General features: G+C 31.3%; 1 protein-coding gene across 8 annotated transcripts in view; it reads right to left on the bottom strand.

Moving 5' to 3' along the window:
* Positions 1-5,157: 5,157 nt before the first annotated feature.
* The window catches only part of LOC126750113 (transcription initiation factor TFIID subunit 4), a 64,144-nt gene continuing 49,218 nt past the window's right edge, over positions 5,158-20,083 (bottom strand). For all 8 annotated transcript variants that reach the window (XM_050459630.1, XM_050459635.1, XM_050459625.1 and 5 more), the window contains one exon: positions 5,158-19,601. In XM_050459630.1, coding sequence (XP_050315587.1) covers positions 19,449-19,601 — 153 coding nt within the window. In that variant the 3' untranslated portion in view covers positions 5,158-19,448. The remainder of the gene's footprint in view (positions 19,602-20,083) is intronic.

The following is a 20,083-nucleotide window of genomic DNA, read 5'->3' as shown; positions in this document are numbered from 1 at the left end:
TATAAAGGCGATCACAACAATATATTAAAGGATTACTATATCCAGAGCCTTGGCAAAAAAAGTTTCAGGATATCTTGTAATTAATTAAGGGAACAGTAAAAATATATAGGAGAATAGGGGTCTGTCAAGCCATTAGCTCAACCCACATAAAAATTTTGCGAAAAAATTCCTTTGAAGGTAAAACCGATATACATGAATATATTAAAGCGGCCCGGTAGTTGGCAATGATAAAATCCAGCAGTAATTAACACTGATTATGTAAGCCACAGTATACTTGAACTTGCGCTGAACAAATTCAAACACATCAATGTGAAACTGATAAACTGGATTCCATTTGATGCAGCCCATATTTATTGTATCGTGGATGCAGCCATACTTCAATTTTTATCTGGTTATGTCAAGATCAATAATGTGATCAAGCCTGCTCAATATGGTATCGTCAATGAAATAATTGTAGGTAATGGGGTCTTTTCATCTAGAATAACTAACTAGTCAACACCTAGCATCATTTAGTCTCAGTCTGTTTTCAGCACATCAAACGTTCAAGAAAACGGCTCTGAATAAATAAGCAGTCCTTAATACTATGTGTATTATCAAAGTATATAGATTTCAACTTGTTAGATTGTGGTATTATATTAAGCCATATTTTAGCGAGGCGGTTTTAAGCGTCTTTAAGAGTTTTAAGACATCTCATTCGAGCGATCAAGTCATGACGTTACCGTGTAAGACGCTTTAAGCGTTTGTTAGCGGTCTCCCGAGACCGCTAATAAACCTGATATGTCAGAAGGGTAAGTGATAAATGGTGTAATGATTGAAGTTGATGAGGACACAGCGTCCATGCTAGAAAGTAAGCATTGTGTAGAACGTAAGTGGTTGAAAAGGAATGATAAAATTATTTCACAATAGTTTATGTTTATGTAAAAAGCCACTAACTGAGGGTACCTCTGTTTGCCATTTTCTTATAGTGTGGCTCCTACTATATTTAGGAGCTCTATATTTACTTTCTAATAAATAATATAGTAAACATGTACTAAGAAAAATAAATATAAAATATAAAATAAGTATAATAAAATATATAATATAAAAATAAGTAATAATAAAAGTAAATATAAGGTGCTTAAGATTTGATTTTTATTACAGGGGACTTAGTATTTAGAGAAAATTATGAGAAAGCAGTAAGGAAACAGCTTAATTTATCTGAAATTTTGATAGACAATGAGGGCAATGCAATAAACAACTCTCAGAACAATGCTTATAAAGTAAGTACTATTTATTTCATTGGGTAATGTTAAAGCCATGCTCTCTTGGAAAAGGTTGTTATTTAATAACATATATTAGTAATGTAATTTTGTAATATAATTTTTAGGAAAGTAAGACTGAATTAGTACCTGAGGATACACAATTGGTTTGGTGCTCTAAGAAACCTACTCCAAGAGATATTCAAGCTACCTATACCTTTTTAGAATTAAGAGCAAAATATGCCAGTGATTTGATGATAAAAAAAACACAAAAAATACAATATGGCAGAAAATAGTTATAGAATGAACAATAACAACTTTTTTGTTGGCCTCAGGTCAGAGGCAACCGAGAGGTGCAGAAAAAAATTTGCAAATCTGCAAAGTGCTTGTATGAAATATCAAGATGAGAGAAGAAAGACTGGTCAAGGAAAAGTGCAGAAACCCCCTTTTTATGATGAGCTTGATCAAATCTTGGGATCCAAAGATAAAGTTACCCCTTCAATATTAATAGACAGTGTCTCAGAGTAAATAATATAAATCCAACTGTATTTGATCCAGTAGCCGGACCATCCACTGAGCAAGAGAATAAAAGGCCCAATAAATATGAGTCAGTTAAGACAACTAGCAAACCAGATCAAAATTTTGAAAAAAATAAATTACTGAAAGAGCTTATAGATTTTCAAAAAACAGACAGTGAAGAACGAAAAGGTGAGATAGCACGTATGTTTTTCTATTTGGAAACTACTGCAGCTCAACGCCATGATATAATTATGGCCCTTTTAATGAAAAAAGAAAATAAAAAAAGGAAGAGACATGACTCAACTTCTGATAGTGATTAGTCCTATATGTGCCTTATTATTCTATTTATTAGGTTCTATAAACAATGTGTTAAACAATATGTTAGATAAAAGTAATTTAGTTTAAATTTATTAGTTTCTATAAAAATGTGTTTATTGGATAAAAGTTTAGATTTTCAGTCTTTTCATATAAAATATGTTTTCTTTGTATCACACACATATTTTATAGCTTTTGAGTAAGATTTACCTAAAATGTTTGTTTTTTTGAATGGTTGTGAGTTTATTTTTTATTTGTTCCTATATTTAATCTACTATATATCCTTATTTAATATGTACATATTATATGCTATGAATAATTAATTACTAAATTTTTATTTAAGAAGATATAGAAATATTATTTATTATCCATTAACCCATATTTAATGCAAACTTATTTATCCTAAGATATAAATAAAAGATTTTGTAAATTCTATTTATATTTATTTCCTTAATTTGTCCTATATTTAGTTCAAACATTAATATCGACATTTATATCTTAACTTTTTAAAATTTCACAAAATTTACATTAACCGTTCTATCTTATTCTACTTATCTTCATTGATTTTTAACATGTTGCTAATTACACTTTTGTACACTTCTAACATTTCTTCTTTAGACAAAAAGGTCACAAATTTGCTCTCTCTTATAAAATCCAAGATTCTCATTTTGAATTTGGATTAATATACCAACTTCATTGTCATTATCTTTTTCATCTATTTCACCAGTTCATTCATCCAGGTTTTCATAACAGTAATTGTGCAAGACACAGCATGCAACAATGATTTTTGTTGCCTTTTTAGGACAATTTACATTTATATATTTTAATATTCTCCACCGTCCTTTTAATATACCGAATGTGTGTTCAACTGGAATTCTAGTTTTACTGTGTTTTAAGTTGTGCATAGTTTTCCTTTGATTCAAATTTCCATAGTCTCTAAGAAAGAAAGAATATAAAATAAAAGCTGCTATGCCATGGCATTACAGTTTATTTAAAAAAATATATGTTCACAAAAATGAAATTAAAATTATTTTATACTTACTTAAAAGGCGTCAACAACCAACCTAAAAGTGGATAAGCCTTGTCACCTAAAATATGGTAGTCTTCTAAAGGATAATATTTTTGGATATTTTCTTGTGTTTGAAAGAACTGACTATTATTAAAAATCTAAAAGAATTAAGTAACATAAAATTTAAATGAAATATTACACAACCAAAATACATCATTTTTTTGTAAATATTACAGCTGGCAATGTACCCTAGAGTCATGAACTGAACCCGGAAATCCAACATTTATATTTGTAAATATCCTTTTAGCAGTAACAACAGCTTGCATCTTTATGCTATGGTTTGAATTTTTATCAATATAGCTATCTCGCTGTTTCAGGGGAGCCTTGAAATTTATATTGCAGCCATCAATAGCTCCAATCACCCATTTAAAAAATATAATAAAAAAGGTGATAAAATAATGTAAAAAAACCCAATGCAAAATCAGTTATTAAAAACCATATATTAATACCTGGATAACCACAAATTTCCCTAAATTGTTGTTCAATGGCCAAGCACTCTTCTTCATTCGACCATGAAATAAATTTTGGTAATAAACCCACAAGCCTTTCTAATAATATATTAGCATAGTGATGAGCTGTGGAAAAAGCTACATCAAACCGATCAGAAATTGAAGTTAATGTATCTCCCTTTCCAAGCCACCACAGGGTGATTGGAAGACTCTTTTCAGGTCCCACAGGCAATTCTCCACCCTTATACACTTTTGCTACGTCAGGACACATTACAATTTCTAATAGTTTATAGAATGATCGTTTTTCCATTCGAAATAACATGTAAAAGTCTATATCTAGATATAAATTTATCCAGTCTTCCCTATATATGGATCTGAAATGATTTGCTCTGGACATTAGGGCTGATTCCAGAAATAGGTATTGTAGATGAAGACATTCTCTTCCTAGTAATAAAAAAAAAACGCTAAAACAATGCTTTCGATAATTTGTTCTTCTAAAAGCAGCAAAATGAACACGACGATATCCCGATGGTGGTCGCACATGTTTTGTATCAGTCTCGTCTCAGTTCATATTAATTTTTTTCTCATAGATAAAATTTGTTTTGAAAATGAATTTAATACCCATATCAACCTAGCAAATGTTTAGACTCTGACAGCTGTTAGACATGACGTCATTCGAGCGCAAAAATGATGATGACGTAACGCTTAAGATATTGTAAGAAAACGGAGTAAGGCGCTTACTCGCTAAAATATGGCTTTAATATAGCTTTCAGTGCTCAACAAATGCCACCCTATAACATGTATGTCAGTGAAGTAATTAACTCAATTTTTCAAAAGTGCATAATGGTTTATCAGATTTAAAGGTTTTTGAAAGTCAGTATAAATGATGAATGAATATTTGATCGATTCATCAATTGATTCTCAAAGATGACCAGATAGACAGAACAAATCTGTATCAAGATTAACCTTAATTAATTACCCGATCAGAATCCGCGGCTTTCAATTTTGTTTCTTATATGTATACATATATTATTAATAAGATCTTAATAATAATAAACTGCACTTTTCGAGAAAAAAGCAAAGGTTTCAAATTACCAACATATCAGTTTCATGGTAAACTATTTTAGGTATGTTTTGTTAATATAGAACTTCTTGCTCTGTATAATTTGTGGGCTAAATTAGAAGATTCAACAGATTCAAAAATACTTTTTTTTATTTTGTTGAGTATAAGTAATTTCAAATACGAAATGTCAGGCCGAACAATAATAAACAAGACACTATATCCTTTTTTATAAAAACAATTTAATAAAAATAGATATGGAACGTTTCAAGGGTTACAAAATAAATACAAATACTCCGAACAAAACGGAACAAATTATTGGTATCATGTTATCAGCAAAATTACGGATGCGCCCCAAAATAACATTTTTGGCTTAATTTTTTAATATAAAACAAAAATTCAATTATTTCGTAAATTAAATATGATCTTATACGAATTTTAAGAAAGGGCACATCTGAAATTTTGCTAACAACAGTATCTGTAACATACAGTCGAACAAAAAACTAGTAATTTTCAAGGGTATTTTATTATATTAAATATTAAATCTATAACAAAAAACTATATATAGTTATCGTCTATCGTACATATTACAAAACAAAACTTTACATCTACTTACAAAATATCTTTTTACACGTTTTTTTCTTAATAACGTGCAGAGAGGGACTCGTTTGTTTGAAAATGTAAATAACCAACTTTTTGTGCAATAATATGATATAAATAAAAAAGCGTTTAATACAATTATATAAAATGATTCAATAAACCCGCATTAAAAAATTAAGTTAATTAATAATATACAAAAAAGAATGAGAAACACCTGAGGGCACTCGACAAACAAAATTACACTACCAACAAACTTAACCTCGCATGCACGTTACATCATGATTTTTTACCTTCATAATATTAACATATATCCATATCTATAAAAACATTTTCTTATAAAGAAAATGACTCTTCAAAATATAGAAAATTCGACGAATATTTACACCTTGCGTTAAAAAAAGAAAACACTTGATTTTTCAGCATAATAATATTTACAAGTTTCTTTTTGTCCTAAAAAAGCAATATGGTCGAGAACTATGCATCTTATTATTATTGAGAAATGTTGTGTAACATATTTCGTACCTAGAGATCAATAAATTGGCAGGACAATTAAAAAAATCGATTATTTGGTCGTCTGATAGGGTTACATAAAATAATTGCTTAGAAACCAATTGTAAAAGTAACATCATATAGAAAACTTTTTAATTATTGTGGGGTTGTCTAAGAATTTTAACAAAAAAATAGTGACAAATGATTAATATTTCAATTACCTTTAAATACATAGTTTGAACGATGAACGAGATTTATCCTACATGAAGAAAAATTAATTATATCGTTTGTAACTTTTTCACACATTACAAATTAAAGCAAGATATGGGACAACTTGAGATGCTGTTGTAGATTCAGAATAAAAATATGGGTTATCCAGAAAGCCTTTACCAAGAAAGAAAACTATCTGAAAATATACCGACTTACTTTCCACACCTGTAATATAAAACTCTTTTCATTTAGAACGGACCACATATAGAATCTATTATCCACAATAAGAAATCTATTATCCTGAATTTTAAGCAACTTTTAAGATTTTAGAAAACATGGCTTTGAAGAACAGGATATTCTTCAAGGTTCCTCTGGTTTAAAAAATATCTTTCAAGCTCACAAGTTGCATTGGAGCAGTACAAATCATTTCTAAAATTTTGTAGGTTTCATAAGAACATTTCTTTAAATTATTTTTTATTAAAAATTCATGAAATTGAAAACAGTATTAGAGGTACTACTGTCGACAGGCCTTCCTTACTATATCCAGGCTCAGGTCCAGACAAAAAAAGTGGAAACAGGAAGTTAAATGTTGAAATTTGTGTTTATGTGTCCATGAGGAATAATTTTATTCTTTAAAACATTATGTTTATTTGACCAAAGAGGCTAACAAGATATTTTAAGAGACCTCCCAATAAAATTTTTTTAAATATGTGTTAAAAAAATTTCACCATGTGAAGAGCGTAATATATGACTTTAATATATTTTAGGATGCTAGAATTTCGGTAAGTGAAAGGACTCAAAAATTAAAAGTAGCGGTACCGTCGCAAAATCAATACGAGGACCGGGGAAGTCCAAAGCGGCCGAACGAATATCAGATCGCCAAAAACTATTCTATTCGGCAACGTGCAGCCTCGAATTTATATTTTTAAGTTTTTTGATCAATGTGGCATTTTTAAACGTCTATTAATAAAAATAATTTTTTTCCAAGGCTGTGTTTGTGTGTTTGGCTAGTCCTTGGAAAGAAAAAATTATAAGAATCTAAACAGTTTGTAAGTTTGATTGCAGAAATATTTAATATTCTAAGTAATTTAATGTTGATTTTGGGTTTAAGTAAATCTGTAGCTTATATAACATGTTATGCACATAGGGTGAATGAGCCTTTTAGCCGGACAGTACCAATTTTCGGACATTTTGATTAAAAACCGTCGTCGTAAAAAATCAAAATCAAGAAAATCGGGATCGAAAATAGTCAAATAGCTTGTAACGAGGTTTGCCCCAGTAACTCTTCCTATATTAAAAGTCAGCGCCACCTGGCGGCAGACAACAAACTTGACAGAACTAGTTGATTATCAACCCTTTACGTTGCACCTTTTTTTGAATGTTTTTAGTTTAAATTAAAGTGGTCTACTGCTTACAATTTAGTGAGTATTGATGTAGAATAAGAATTTGTCTATTATTTTAGCTTCATTGCATACTAAAAAAAAGTAAAAGATCCTAAAAGCTTAACTTTTTTCCCATTTTCAATTAAAAATTTGCTGTCTGGCTAACCGGTAAAATTTCTTTTCGGAGCGTCCGAAAACCAGTAAATTTGTTTTAATAATAATAATAATAATAATAATAATAAAAACAAAGGTAAGGACACAAAGTCACGGTCTCATCCAATCTATATAATTTCTTTAAAAAAGCTTAAAAGCTACACGTGTTTCGCTCCTGTCGGAGCATCATCAGGCCTAGACCTACACAGATCACATTACAACTCCTGTTGTAATCAACTCCCGACAGGAGTGAAACACGTGTAGCTTTTAAGCTTTTTTAAAGAAATTATATAGATTGGATGAGACCGTGACTTTGTGTCCTTACCTTTGTTTTTGTTTTCGTTTGGTCTCTTAGAGAAACCAAGAAACATGAACTGGCGTGCAAAGCTTGATTCTTTGCCGGAATAAAAAATATAAAGGTCAAAAAAGAAATTTATTTAAATATTACCGAGATGCTGCTGGGCAATCTATACCTAATAATTGCTGTAAAGGAAGATAATGTCTGTGTAAGAGCAGCTGCTGTATTGTACAGTATTTCAAAAGCACTCTCCACAACAAGGTTCAAGGAAAATTTACAGAGCAGAAAATGTCAAATGGCTCATGCCAAAAGTGGAGCCCCTATATAAAAAAATTACCTTAGATTAATTAGAAACAAAAATATTAAAAGATGCAAAAATAGAACACCTATTGAAAAATGGAAGACCGGCTGAGAAATGGTATCAGAATTTTCTGAAAAGGCACCCAGAAATATCTTCAGATTGAAAGTTTGAAAGCACGAGCAGTTGTGACTGAAGAAAGCATTAGGTTATGGCTTCGAAAGCAAAGATATTACCAAGAAGTCAATAATCTTCTGGATATTATGTTAAATGAGAATAGGATTTTCAATACAGATGAATCGGAATTCTGTCTTTTTCCAAAATCCGGTAAAATTTTGGGGCCCAAGGGATCGAAGAACTTCTATTAAATTAAAAACGGCAGCGAAAAATAAAATTTAACGGTTTTAATCTGCTTTGCCGCTAGTGAGAAAAAACCCATGTCTGGAAAAGTCTCAGTACGTCTAAATAGAATTTAATGCATTTAATTTTTGTACATGATATCATCACAATGTTCAAAATGTGAATGTCAATGTCTGATGATTTTAAACAATTTCCCGGCGCTTGTGTGTTGTTATCTTTAAAAAGATAACACAGATTGTTTTTTGTAGCTGCATTCCATATCGACCAACAACTTTATCCTTACCACTTCCAGAAAGTTCAAGGATTGACTGCAGCCGATTATCATCTATCTTAGAGTTTAATTTTGTCAATGTCTTCTTCATTAAATCGTTGCACAACCAATTTTTTTACGCTGTGGCTTATGGGCAGGCATTGTTGATGATTATTTTATTGGGCCATACCTTCTACCGGAACGGTTAACAGGACCTGTTTATCGGCGTTTCTTGGAACTTCTTTCAGAACTTATTGAAAATGTTCCAATAAATGTTCGACAGCAAATGTGGTTTCAGCATGATGAAGCGCCGGCTGACGTGAGATTTTGGCTCAGGATTTGGTTTGGGCATCGTTGGATTAGCAGACGTGGAGCTAGTTTCTTGGCTTCCTAGGTCATCCGATTTAATGTCGCTAGATTTTTTTCTGTGGGGACATGTAAACTCTTTGGTCTACAAAACTCCAGAAATAGAACAAGACCTATTTGGACGAATTATAGCAGCATTTGAAATCATTCATGAAGACTATCAAATTTTTAGCTAAGTTTGCCGAAATAATATGGGTTGTTTAAATCAGTGAATTCAGGTTAAAGGTAAGCTTAAAGGTAAAAATTTTGAACAATTGTTGTAATATCATGTACAAAAGGCAAACATTAAAGGAATTAAATCCTATTATGCAATTCATCGTTTTTCTAAATTTTAACGCGTCTTAGAGTCGTAGTGCCATAGTGACACTTTTCCGGGAATGGGTCGCTATATTCAAATTGTTTGCACTGATAAATCCCTAGAAGTTTGATTCCATAGTTGTGAAAGACCCTGTATATTGATATATATCCATATATCGATATATCGACGAAATCCTAAAAGTCCCAATAAGAACATCAATAATACCAATAAAGATAGTATCACGGATATTACTAACTATTGAAAATTCTAATAAAGACACCAATGAAGTCCGTTTTATAATCAGTAGTCCTATATCAGCAATAAAGGGACTATCATAAATAAAAACAAGAAAATTGTTGAATTTCTAAAAAAAAAAAAAAAGACACCAACATAAACAATACCTCTGAAAGCCATAAAGAATCGTTGAAATTACTGGCAATAATAATTCGTCAAACTTGAAGAAACTTCCTACTTCAGAAATAAGTGCCTTGATAAACATACCTATCCAAAAAGCAACCCTTCCAAGTACCATATTCTCTGAGACATGAAGAAAATATTATAAAGATAAAAATGATAAATAGAAAAGAGGCCAGTTTAAAAAAATAAGAGAATTTAAAGAAAACAAATAATGAAACACCAACTAGTAAAGGATTAATCTCACACAAATCAATTTTTTGCTTCTTATGCAGAGAGATTTTAGGAAGACGACGCTAAAATATTGGGTGTGATTAATGCACCCGATAGTATCATTTGAAATGTACCGAATTTCTTGACATTGCGTATGAGGACGCTGCCCAAAAAGACTACTGATATCATTTGTGTACCAAATAATTTTCCTAGTCTTTTAACTTACAAGTTTTTCAAATTTTGCACTTGTCAAAACTTGCAGTTTTACAATTTTGCAAGTCTGTCACATTTCTTTTATTTTGAATGTAAAATTATTATTTTTTTATATACGTCTTATGTTTTAAAATAATTTTATCTGTATTGAAAAATATACAAATAATAAATAACTTTTGGTAGAGCCAAATCATTTTTTACTAAACCTCAAGTTTTTTTTTTAAAAGATAAAAATCAAAATTTGTAAGCCTATTTCAGATCAACATAATAAACATGAAAAACTATCTGAAAACGGGGGAAGTTGCGTCCGGTAAAGGGAAAAACTAACCACATTAATTTCTATTAAAAAAAAAATGTTTGAGGTAAAATAAAGTTTAAATCATTTATATAAATTAATGATAACTCCCTAGTGTGTATATTTTTAAACCTAGTTAAGTCTCTTTTTTTCTTATGAAATAAACCTTTTTTATACCCGCAATGTGCCTACGCGTCTGAACACCGGTTCAATGCATTAAATTTTTTTTTGTAACTTTCTATAGTACTTTCTAGTCTAATAACAAAATATATTTTCAATGTCATCTCTAAAAGATCAATCATGGAACTGTCATATTTCTTCTTTCTTTTACTTTCATTAATTTTGATCTTCCTAAGAAAATAAAACAAATAATAAAATTTTAATATTTAAAACAAATACGTTCCATAATTAAATACCAGATATGACAATTACTTTTTTACTAATTGTTTCTGTTATGACCTTTACCAGATACTTAGATTTGTCTAATATAGCGATTGTTTTAAATTTTCGTAGCAACCCTATCATCGACTTTATTGCAAAATTTATTCATTTCAAGACCATAATATAATACCACAAACTAAAAGTCAGAATATTTTTTTCATAACTTATCTGCCTTATTGTAAAATTTAACACCATTAATAAATACAAAAAATTTCCTACTTTATTTAACAACCTGTCTATTTACACCACCTGTACAAAAGTACTAACTTGCGTAACAAAAATATTATTTTGATTTTTTCCTCAAAAAAACAAGCAGGGGTTTTCACATTTTGTGCAAAATACGCAGTCATATTTATTATATCAAGTTATTTTACTTATTGACCGTTAAGTTCAGTTTTAATAGGTAACCCTAAATTTAATATCAGTTATTGTTTGGATCCATATTTTATATTATGTGAAAAGCTTAATTAAGAAGTTATCACAACAAACAAAAAGAATATCTAATTTTTACTCGACTCAAATTAACTGGACACTACAATTGAAATATATAAGAATAGTACATAAGGCAAATAGTTCATCAAATTTTCATAACAATAATCCTTTCACTCACCAATTATGTCTAGATTTCTCCTACTTTTCATAACCTAACGTTCTGTACCATATTTTTTTGGAGAAGAGCACCAATTGGAATTCTTCTATGCAGTACCAAGTTCGACAAAGGAATGAGTTTAATTGGTAGATTAAGTTGGACATAGAAATTGTTTTTATTAATAATATTATGTATCTATTTCAAATAAATAAGCCTAAATCTGTAAATGTTTTTTAAATCTTTTTTATTCAGTGGAGAAGAAAGATTCTTTTGTTGCCCTTTTTTTTAGCAGAGCCATTGGGTTAGACCAATCTGTAAATTGACAATTTGAGGAACAATGTGTAACTTTTTCATTTTATTTTAAAATTTATGATAAATTTTTGCATTTATTTCCCCATCATATCTACTTTTGTCTGAAAAACTTAATTAAATCTTAACGTCAATTACTTCACATATTTTTGTTTGAAGAGATCAAATGAGAACAGGTTTTTTCAATCTTTATTATGGATATCAAACTAAAATAAGGGTTTTTAGGGGTCATTTATACAGGGATATTGAAAGTATCTGAAAAAGTCTTATTTCAGTTTATAAGTAGTATTTCAAAGTTGTATTCGCAGTTCATCGTATATCGAGCACTGTATTGTAACAGTTTATAAATCGGTAACTGAATAATGTAAACGTGGTTGTACATCAACAGCAGATGAACATCGTTCAGGATGTCCGGTAGAAGTAGATGCCCCAAAAGTTGTCTATTTACATTAAAAAATGCACGATTGGTATTAAGTGAACGAAGGTTAAAATCGCGCGAAATAGTTGAGGCTACAGGGAGCTTAAAAAGGTACCCTCACTAAAGTGTTACATTGGGAATGGAAAAAATATCCGCGTGATGGGTGCCGCGTGTTCTCTCTGCTAAAAACAAACGCAACCGTGTGGTCTATTCTACGACTTACTGGGACTGTATGCGTTTGAAACCCAGAACTTTTTCTTTGCAGATTTATTTACTTAGAAGCATAAATAGACCATTGCACTATCGAAACGAAACAGAAGTCAGAACTTTCGGGCTCCAGAGAATACAAAAAGACTTGTAATTATCTTCATTGGTGACTTAGAAAAGGGACAGAAGATTTACTGGACAATATTATCCGTCATTATTAGCTAAATGAGAAAACAAAAGAAATTTGTCGACAAATTTAGAGACATAAAAAAATTTTAACAAGATAATGTAAGTGAATGATGCTAATTTATCTTAGTAAAGTATCAAGCTCTAGAAATATTGGGAATAAACTTAAGGATGTCAAAGTCCTCAAAATAATTTGTTTTTGGTAGTATTTTTTCTTATAACATTTAAATTACTCATTTGTGGTGAATTTGGATGGTTGGTGAAAGAGCTTTTTGGTATATCATATTTTGTAATGTTAACTCTTTTATAACTTTGGGACCATGTAACTTTGACTTTGGAATTGTAGAGAATCTCGTTACCTTAATTTTCCACAAAAAAGATCAAATTACACATTTTCGTCCAAGATTTCCTTGTAGAACACTAACCATTGAAAAAAACATTAAGGCTGCAAGGAGTTTTTAAAATATTAAATGAAAAGGTCGAATATACCATCAAAGAAGAAACGAAAACTTTGATATTTTTTAAAATTGTAAAACCACAGTTTTTTTGCTAACGCAAAAAAGCAAAAAAAGATCATTTTAAAACTTGATCTGAAGGTTCCGCAATCTGATGCATTATCACCATGTGTGTTTAGAATTAAACAGTTTCTTCTCTCTCATCTATAATCCTATTTATTATTTAACTAAAAACTTAAATGTGCCAATATTAGTAATATATCTGTACCCCAGAGCCAAACTATGCCAAGTCCAAAATTGGCAACAATGAGTTAAATATGCCATGTCACTATATTGCGGTCCCAAATACATTGCAAATATTTCCGCTTCAATATATACGCTAGTTCAAAAGATAGTAGCCTAGCCTAGGAAGAATAATGTCAAGTCCATCATTTATCAAGAGCATATATAAGCCAAGTCCAGTAAGCTTAGTTTGCCTTAAATTTGATTACAGCTGCGCATATGACAAGTCCGCGAGTCCGTCAAATAACCGGCTTTCATAACCACAAATAATATTATTATAGTTTGGTGTGATCACTCGTTACAGCCGGTTAAGGTGCCTTATAACAAACGCAAATTTTGTAAAAATATAAATGTTATAAAATGTCGGAGAGAACAAAAAAATCTTTGAACTGTTAGATGGTAATAAGGAAAAGTTTAGTGAATTTACAAGTGCAAAAAATACCCAATAACTGGAAAGAGAAAACAGTAAGTAACTATATTCCTTTAGTAGTATTTTAGAACTCCAGTTTTTAATTTTTTTTCTTTATTAGGGGTATATTCTTATCATTTTAATACGTTAGGGTGGACTTAGCATATTTAAATACTACCTAAAGAAGCGACTTGGCATTTTTTAAGTTAAGGAATTTTATGTATTTTGTTTTCTTGAATAAAAATTGTTAGCAAATTAAAATTATAAATAGACGTATTGATAGTCATTTATACGAGTTATCGTTCCACAATTATACCATTTTTAACATATTTACAATGATTCCTTTTTGTTTTAGCATTAGAACCCCCAAATAGCCATAAACTACGTTTTTTAAATCAGCTAGTAAAAATCAAAAAACCTCTGGGGATCATTTTCGTTTCAATCCTGTTGAACCTTCTATGACATTGACGCCTGATTGAAGAGATTCCCACAATGCGTCAAGTACCTGAAAAGTTGCTTTCTAAAAAAATTCAATTTTTTTTTTTAATCCTCAGAAGAATCCGAGATAACTTTAAACGATGGTATTAGTTATACAAAATGGAGAAATCATTTCTAAAATATCTTCAATAATTCCTTTTAGTTTTAGCTTTGGACAACCAAAATAGCCAAGATCTAGGAACTACGTTAAACTCATTCAATCATTCAACGAGTGAAAATCAATCCATCTTCCCGAGAATAATTTTTGTTCCAACCCCGTTCAAACTTCTATAAGATTGATGTCTGAGGAACTTTCGCCAATTCGTCAAGTTTCTAAAAAGTTGCCTTCTACAACTGTTCGACAAATTTTTTGTGAATCCCCAGACGTATCCGAGGAAATTTTAAATGATGGTATTGGCAATAGAAAAGAAATAAATAATCATACTTCAAAAAATGATCCTAATGAGGTTTTGTCTACATTAGGAGAAAACTCACATATTACTGCTGACCATCCCTTCCAAGGATCTTCACGCGACATTTCCGAAAACGACCAAACCTTAATGGATTTTGACAGTGATGATGATGTAGCTGATCCCATATACGAGAGGGCAGTGAATGAAAATGATGAGTCTGAAAGTAAATCTGATTCTAGTGGGGAGGAAGCGGGCAATCGACGAAAGGGAAGAAAGAGGCGTAGTAACCCCGAGCTGTGGAAGAAAAATACAAAGAAAACTGCAAAGCATGCTGGACTTGAATATGTTACAGAAAGCAACAGACTTGTTAAGGGGAAGGCAATAAAACTTTCATGCAGTTATAGTTGTAAGCTGAAATGCAAGACAAAAATTTCTGAACAAAAAAGACAGAATATCCATACCGAGTTTTGGAATTCTAAAAGGAATTTTGAAACCAGAAGACAGTTCATTGCGTCGCATGTTGAACAAGTACCAATACAAAGAGTGCGGGAAAGGACAGGACAGAGAAGCGGTCAAAGAAAGCACATGAACAAATATCATTTTGAAGTGAACGGTTCAAAAGTAGTTGTCTGCAAAAAATAAAGAAGGCGGAATACTCACACCAGACAAAAGGGGTAAGCACACCCCCGTAAACAAAATACCGGAAGCGAAATAGTGTAAGAGATCATATCTCGAAATTTCCTGTTCATGAGTCACATTATAGTCGAGAAAAAACAATACTTGGGCAATCACCTAAATATATCACGAATGTATGCTCTTTACCAAGACTGCAAAAATCTGAAAATAGATAATATAGCAAAAGAATGGCTTTACGCCGAAATATTTAACTATGAATTTAATTATGCTTTTAAGAGTCCTGACACATGTGATATTTGCGACAGATTTAAATTACAACTGCAAGAGGCAAGTGCAGAACAAAGGCAAATAATTCAAACCAAATATAAAGACCATTTAAAAGATTCTGGCAATAGATATAGCCTTAAGAAGACTGATAAAATAAGAGCTAGGGAAAATAATACTGAAAAGGTTGTGATGATCGATCTCCAAAAGTGCCTTCCAACTCCGGACCTACATAATAGCCAAAGTTTTTACTCGTTAAAGTTAGGGACGTACAATTTAATAATTCATGACTCAGCTGCTGAAAATGCATTTTGTCTAATGTGGGACGAAAGTATATCCGGAAGAGGTGGCAATGAGCTATCGAAAATATAACTGACCAGACCCAAGAAGTCACAATATGGTCTGATAATTGCCCTAGTCAGAATCGTAACTTAATCATGGTTATGACCTATTTTTGGATACTACATCTCAAGCCCAATATTAAAATAATTAACCACAAATATCTTGCAAGAGGTCACACCCATCTCGAAGCAGATGGAGACCATGCGTTGATTGAAAGAGAGAGAAAAAAAACACAGTTTGAAATAATGACTCCCTGGGACTGGCAGCAAATGGTTCGCTTGTGCGGCTTGAAGAAAAAGTTAAATGTTGTTAACATGGAAGTAGTCGATTTTAAAAATTTTAAACAATTTTATGAGGGCAGGGCAGCTCCTTATGTTGCAAACTAAAAATCTGAAAATGGAATGGATTTTTTTATTTCAAATTCAGTCCAATTACAGGTTCGAAGAGATAGCCCTGGTGTACTATTTTACAAAACCAATTTTGACGAAGAAAATTTCTTGAACGTTGATTTAAACAGAAAAACCAGACGGTTAAATACCATTGCAGATGCAGGAGGTATTTCAGCAATAAGAACTGGATCCAAGCCAATATCGACCAAAAAATACACTCACCTCCAGAAACTGCTTCAATGGGTACCTACCAGATTTCACGATTTTTATAAAAATTTACAACATGGTTCGAACGAATCAGAAGATTAAATTTTTGGTTTCAGTTGTAGTACGTATGTATGCTGATTTTATGTAGTTCCTATAAAGTTGCCAAAGTAATTTTGAAACAATGTACCTCTTAAAGCTACTATTGTTCTATTAAAATAAGTGCCAATAATTTTAAAAAAATCGTTATTCCTATGTTCATAAATACACACTACTTTTCTATTCTTATTGTTAATACTCAGCTATTGCGAATACTCACCAAAAACTGTTTTAAGTGTGTTTTTTATTTTATTTTTAAGGTGGAAAAATAAACGGTTTGACTCTAGTGACTTATTTTTTAGTATCAAGGTAAAAATATAAAACAACATTAATATTTTAAAATATTTCAAGTCCAGTTATAATATTTATTTATTGGAGGTCCATTTTTGAGAAAAATTAACTACTAATTTTCAAAAGCTTTAGGTTCTTATAAAGTACACTATTAAAGAATACGATTACACCAAATTCACAAAAATTCCCTAATAAACAAAGTAGTTATAATATTAATACATCATTTAAAAACTTCAAATGCGCCTCCTGCAAAATTAGGTTTTTGGACTTGGCATAGTGTGGCTCTGGGGTACAGATATATAACTATATACCAGTATTTAATCTGACTCCTTCCAAAATTAAAAAAAAAAAAGCATTTTAGGGAAGTAATATTAATAGACCCAAATTATAGATACACCTGTTCCACAAAGTTCTTGAATTACTTCGAATTGATTCCAGAATTATGTAACAAGGTGTCATAGGGGTGGCTTTGGCCATATCCCAGTTAAACAGACTGCGAAAAGAGCATACTTTGGCGTAATGGACTAACTTTTTTCTTCTTGAAATCATAAAGGCTTCATAACTCAAAAGAGATAAGCTATTTATGTGGACTTTTTGTATTAGAGGGAATTCTGACCCCAACTTTTATTTTTGTCCTGGAGCATTTCGAAAATATGGTGAAATAATAACTAGTAATCAGTAAAATGCTAGAAAGTTATATGCATTATCGGACAAAAGTAGTGAAACTTTTTAAAATTCCTTATATTGTAAAAACCGGTATTTAAATTACTATTTCCTAAAAATATTGTCGCTCTTACAACTCTTAACGGCGTTTTTTTCCATCACATTCCATTTTCCTTTTATCAGTTGTTTATTTATAGTATGAATCCAAATATTTAAGCTAGGACATAAGAGAAACTCACATAAGGATTAACCAATGTTAATATTTATTTCCCTTTACGTGAGATCTGTAGTTTTTTAGTGAATATGCCTCGCGGAAGATTTTCGTACACAAATAGTTGATGCACCCAAGAGTGGTGTACAACAAGTGGACATAAGCAACACAATTTCTAATTTTAAATTGCGAATTTCGTTAAAGAGCATTCAAAAAGTGGTCGCCCGAGAAATACAACCAAAAAAATTGAAATGATCATTCATCATCAAGAAAATTGCCCAGTATGGTCCACACAAATCCGCAAATAAAATTTTAAGTGAATTGCCTAGTGATAATGTCAGTTCTAAGACCAACAAAAATGTCTAAGGAAAGCAGGATTATTTAGTAGAAAATTCGTTAAAAACCTGCTAATCAGTAAGAAGAAACAGAAGGCCCGATTCAACTTTGCGAAAAAATATTTGCATTGGACGACCAATAACTGGATTAGGGTTTTGGGTCTGATGGAATATCGTGGATACATCGCCTAATAGTAAGGCATGGTGGTGGATCCTGCGTGATATGAAGTGGCTTTTCTGGGTACGGTATAGGACTATTACATGTTATTAAGAGTATTATGGATCTTATAATAGTTTTTATCAGAAAAGATTAGGGCTATGAACTTTCCTGCACACAATCCCGATCTTAACCCTATGGAATCCCTCTGGGAGGAACTAGACCGGCCTATAAGATATCAGATCAGCAATACAAATGATCTAATAAAAGTTAAGCAAGAATTCTGGAATTCTATTGGAGAAAAAACCATTATAAAGCTTTTGAAATCCATGCCAAACCGATGTCACGAGGTTATTGTCAATAAGGAATACTCTACCCACATTAATTTTATTAGTTTAAAAAATAAGTATTATGTTGAAATATTTAGTAAAAAAAAATGGTTTCTCTATTTTTGTTCCTATAGTATTTTGTTTCTTTAAATAAAATCTTTGATTTTCGTTATGTATAGAACTGCATTACTCTCGGCATATTAAAATTAAACCCAATTTTTAGAAGTTTCTCTACTTTTGTCGATAGTGTATATTAGACAAATAGGTAAGTTTTCTTATTAAAAAGATATTTACAGCTTCTTCAAACTGCTAACAATCAAATCAGATTTCAAGAAAGGCAGAGGCCAAACAAAAATTAAACTAATTTAATAATAAACTTTAATGTGCAGAATATAAAAGATAAATTTATTTTTGGAATTATCTAATTTCGATCTTATATTTTTTTAAACATTTGGTTTTGCAGTGTAATGGCAACTGTAAAAGAAATATTCCGTTAATACATAAGTATATTGCAAAATTTAAAAAAATATGTGAAGATACAAGACAAATACAAGATTATGGCCTATGCTTCATCAACATCAGAATTTTACTTTAAAACTGTATATTTTTAGAGACGTTCACAATTTCTATGTCACTTTCATTATTTAATAACTCTTTCTCTATTCCCTTGCCCATCTTCCGAACCTTGGCAACCGCAATTATATACCCATTACCTCGTCCCAATTCTCAGGACTTCGAACAGCGGTCTGTTCAGCTCTTAGAACTGTCGGCCCCCCCGCCAACAAGCAACAAATATCACAACGACGCTAACGGCGACGGCGCCCGTACTCGCACACCACGCGTAAGCTCGGTATCACTTAAGGTACGCCTTGTACAGCAGTTTGCTTTTTGCCAGATCCTTTTCCGACTCGAAGAGGAACTGCAGGTCTCGCATGGTGACCTTTTTGATGCGTTGCCGAAGAGGCATCTGACCGCGCACTGCGTTGTTTGGGCCTGAGGTAGGTGCCTGCAATAAAGAAATTGAATTATATTATTTTTATAAAATATACAGGGTGCTTCGCGAGGTATGGGACAAAAATTTCACTTCATATTCTGTAGAAAGAGTCGAAAATGCCCACTACACATGATTCTGCAAATGCTTCCTCAACGAGATAATTTTTTTATTTGATGCTGTTAATGGGGCTAAAATTACAATGCTGTTATTAAAAAATATATCAAACTCAAGGATTTGTAATATCTACATTAAAGGTCTCTCCCCTCCTAGGATTATTATTGACTTTTTATTTAATTTTTTTTTAAATTATGTTTTCAAAGTTGAGTCCTTTATTTTAGCACTGTATAGAACTCGTCAAAAAGATAATATAACAAAAATCACCTATATATAAGAAGTGGTACCGTTTTTACAAAAATTATTCAAAAGTGTCTCCATTTGTTTGATTAACACGCAATCTTGCTCAGCGAATCTACGGCTCTTACTACAAGCTTTGA

Source organism: Anthonomus grandis, chromosome 1, assembly GCF_022605725.1.
Source record: "Anthonomus grandis grandis chromosome 1, icAntGran1.3, whole genome shotgun sequence".
NCBI lineage: Eukaryota > Metazoa > Arthropoda > Insecta > Coleoptera > Curculionidae > Anthonomus > Anthonomus grandis.
This window is presented reverse-complemented; position numbering and strand designations above follow the sequence as displayed.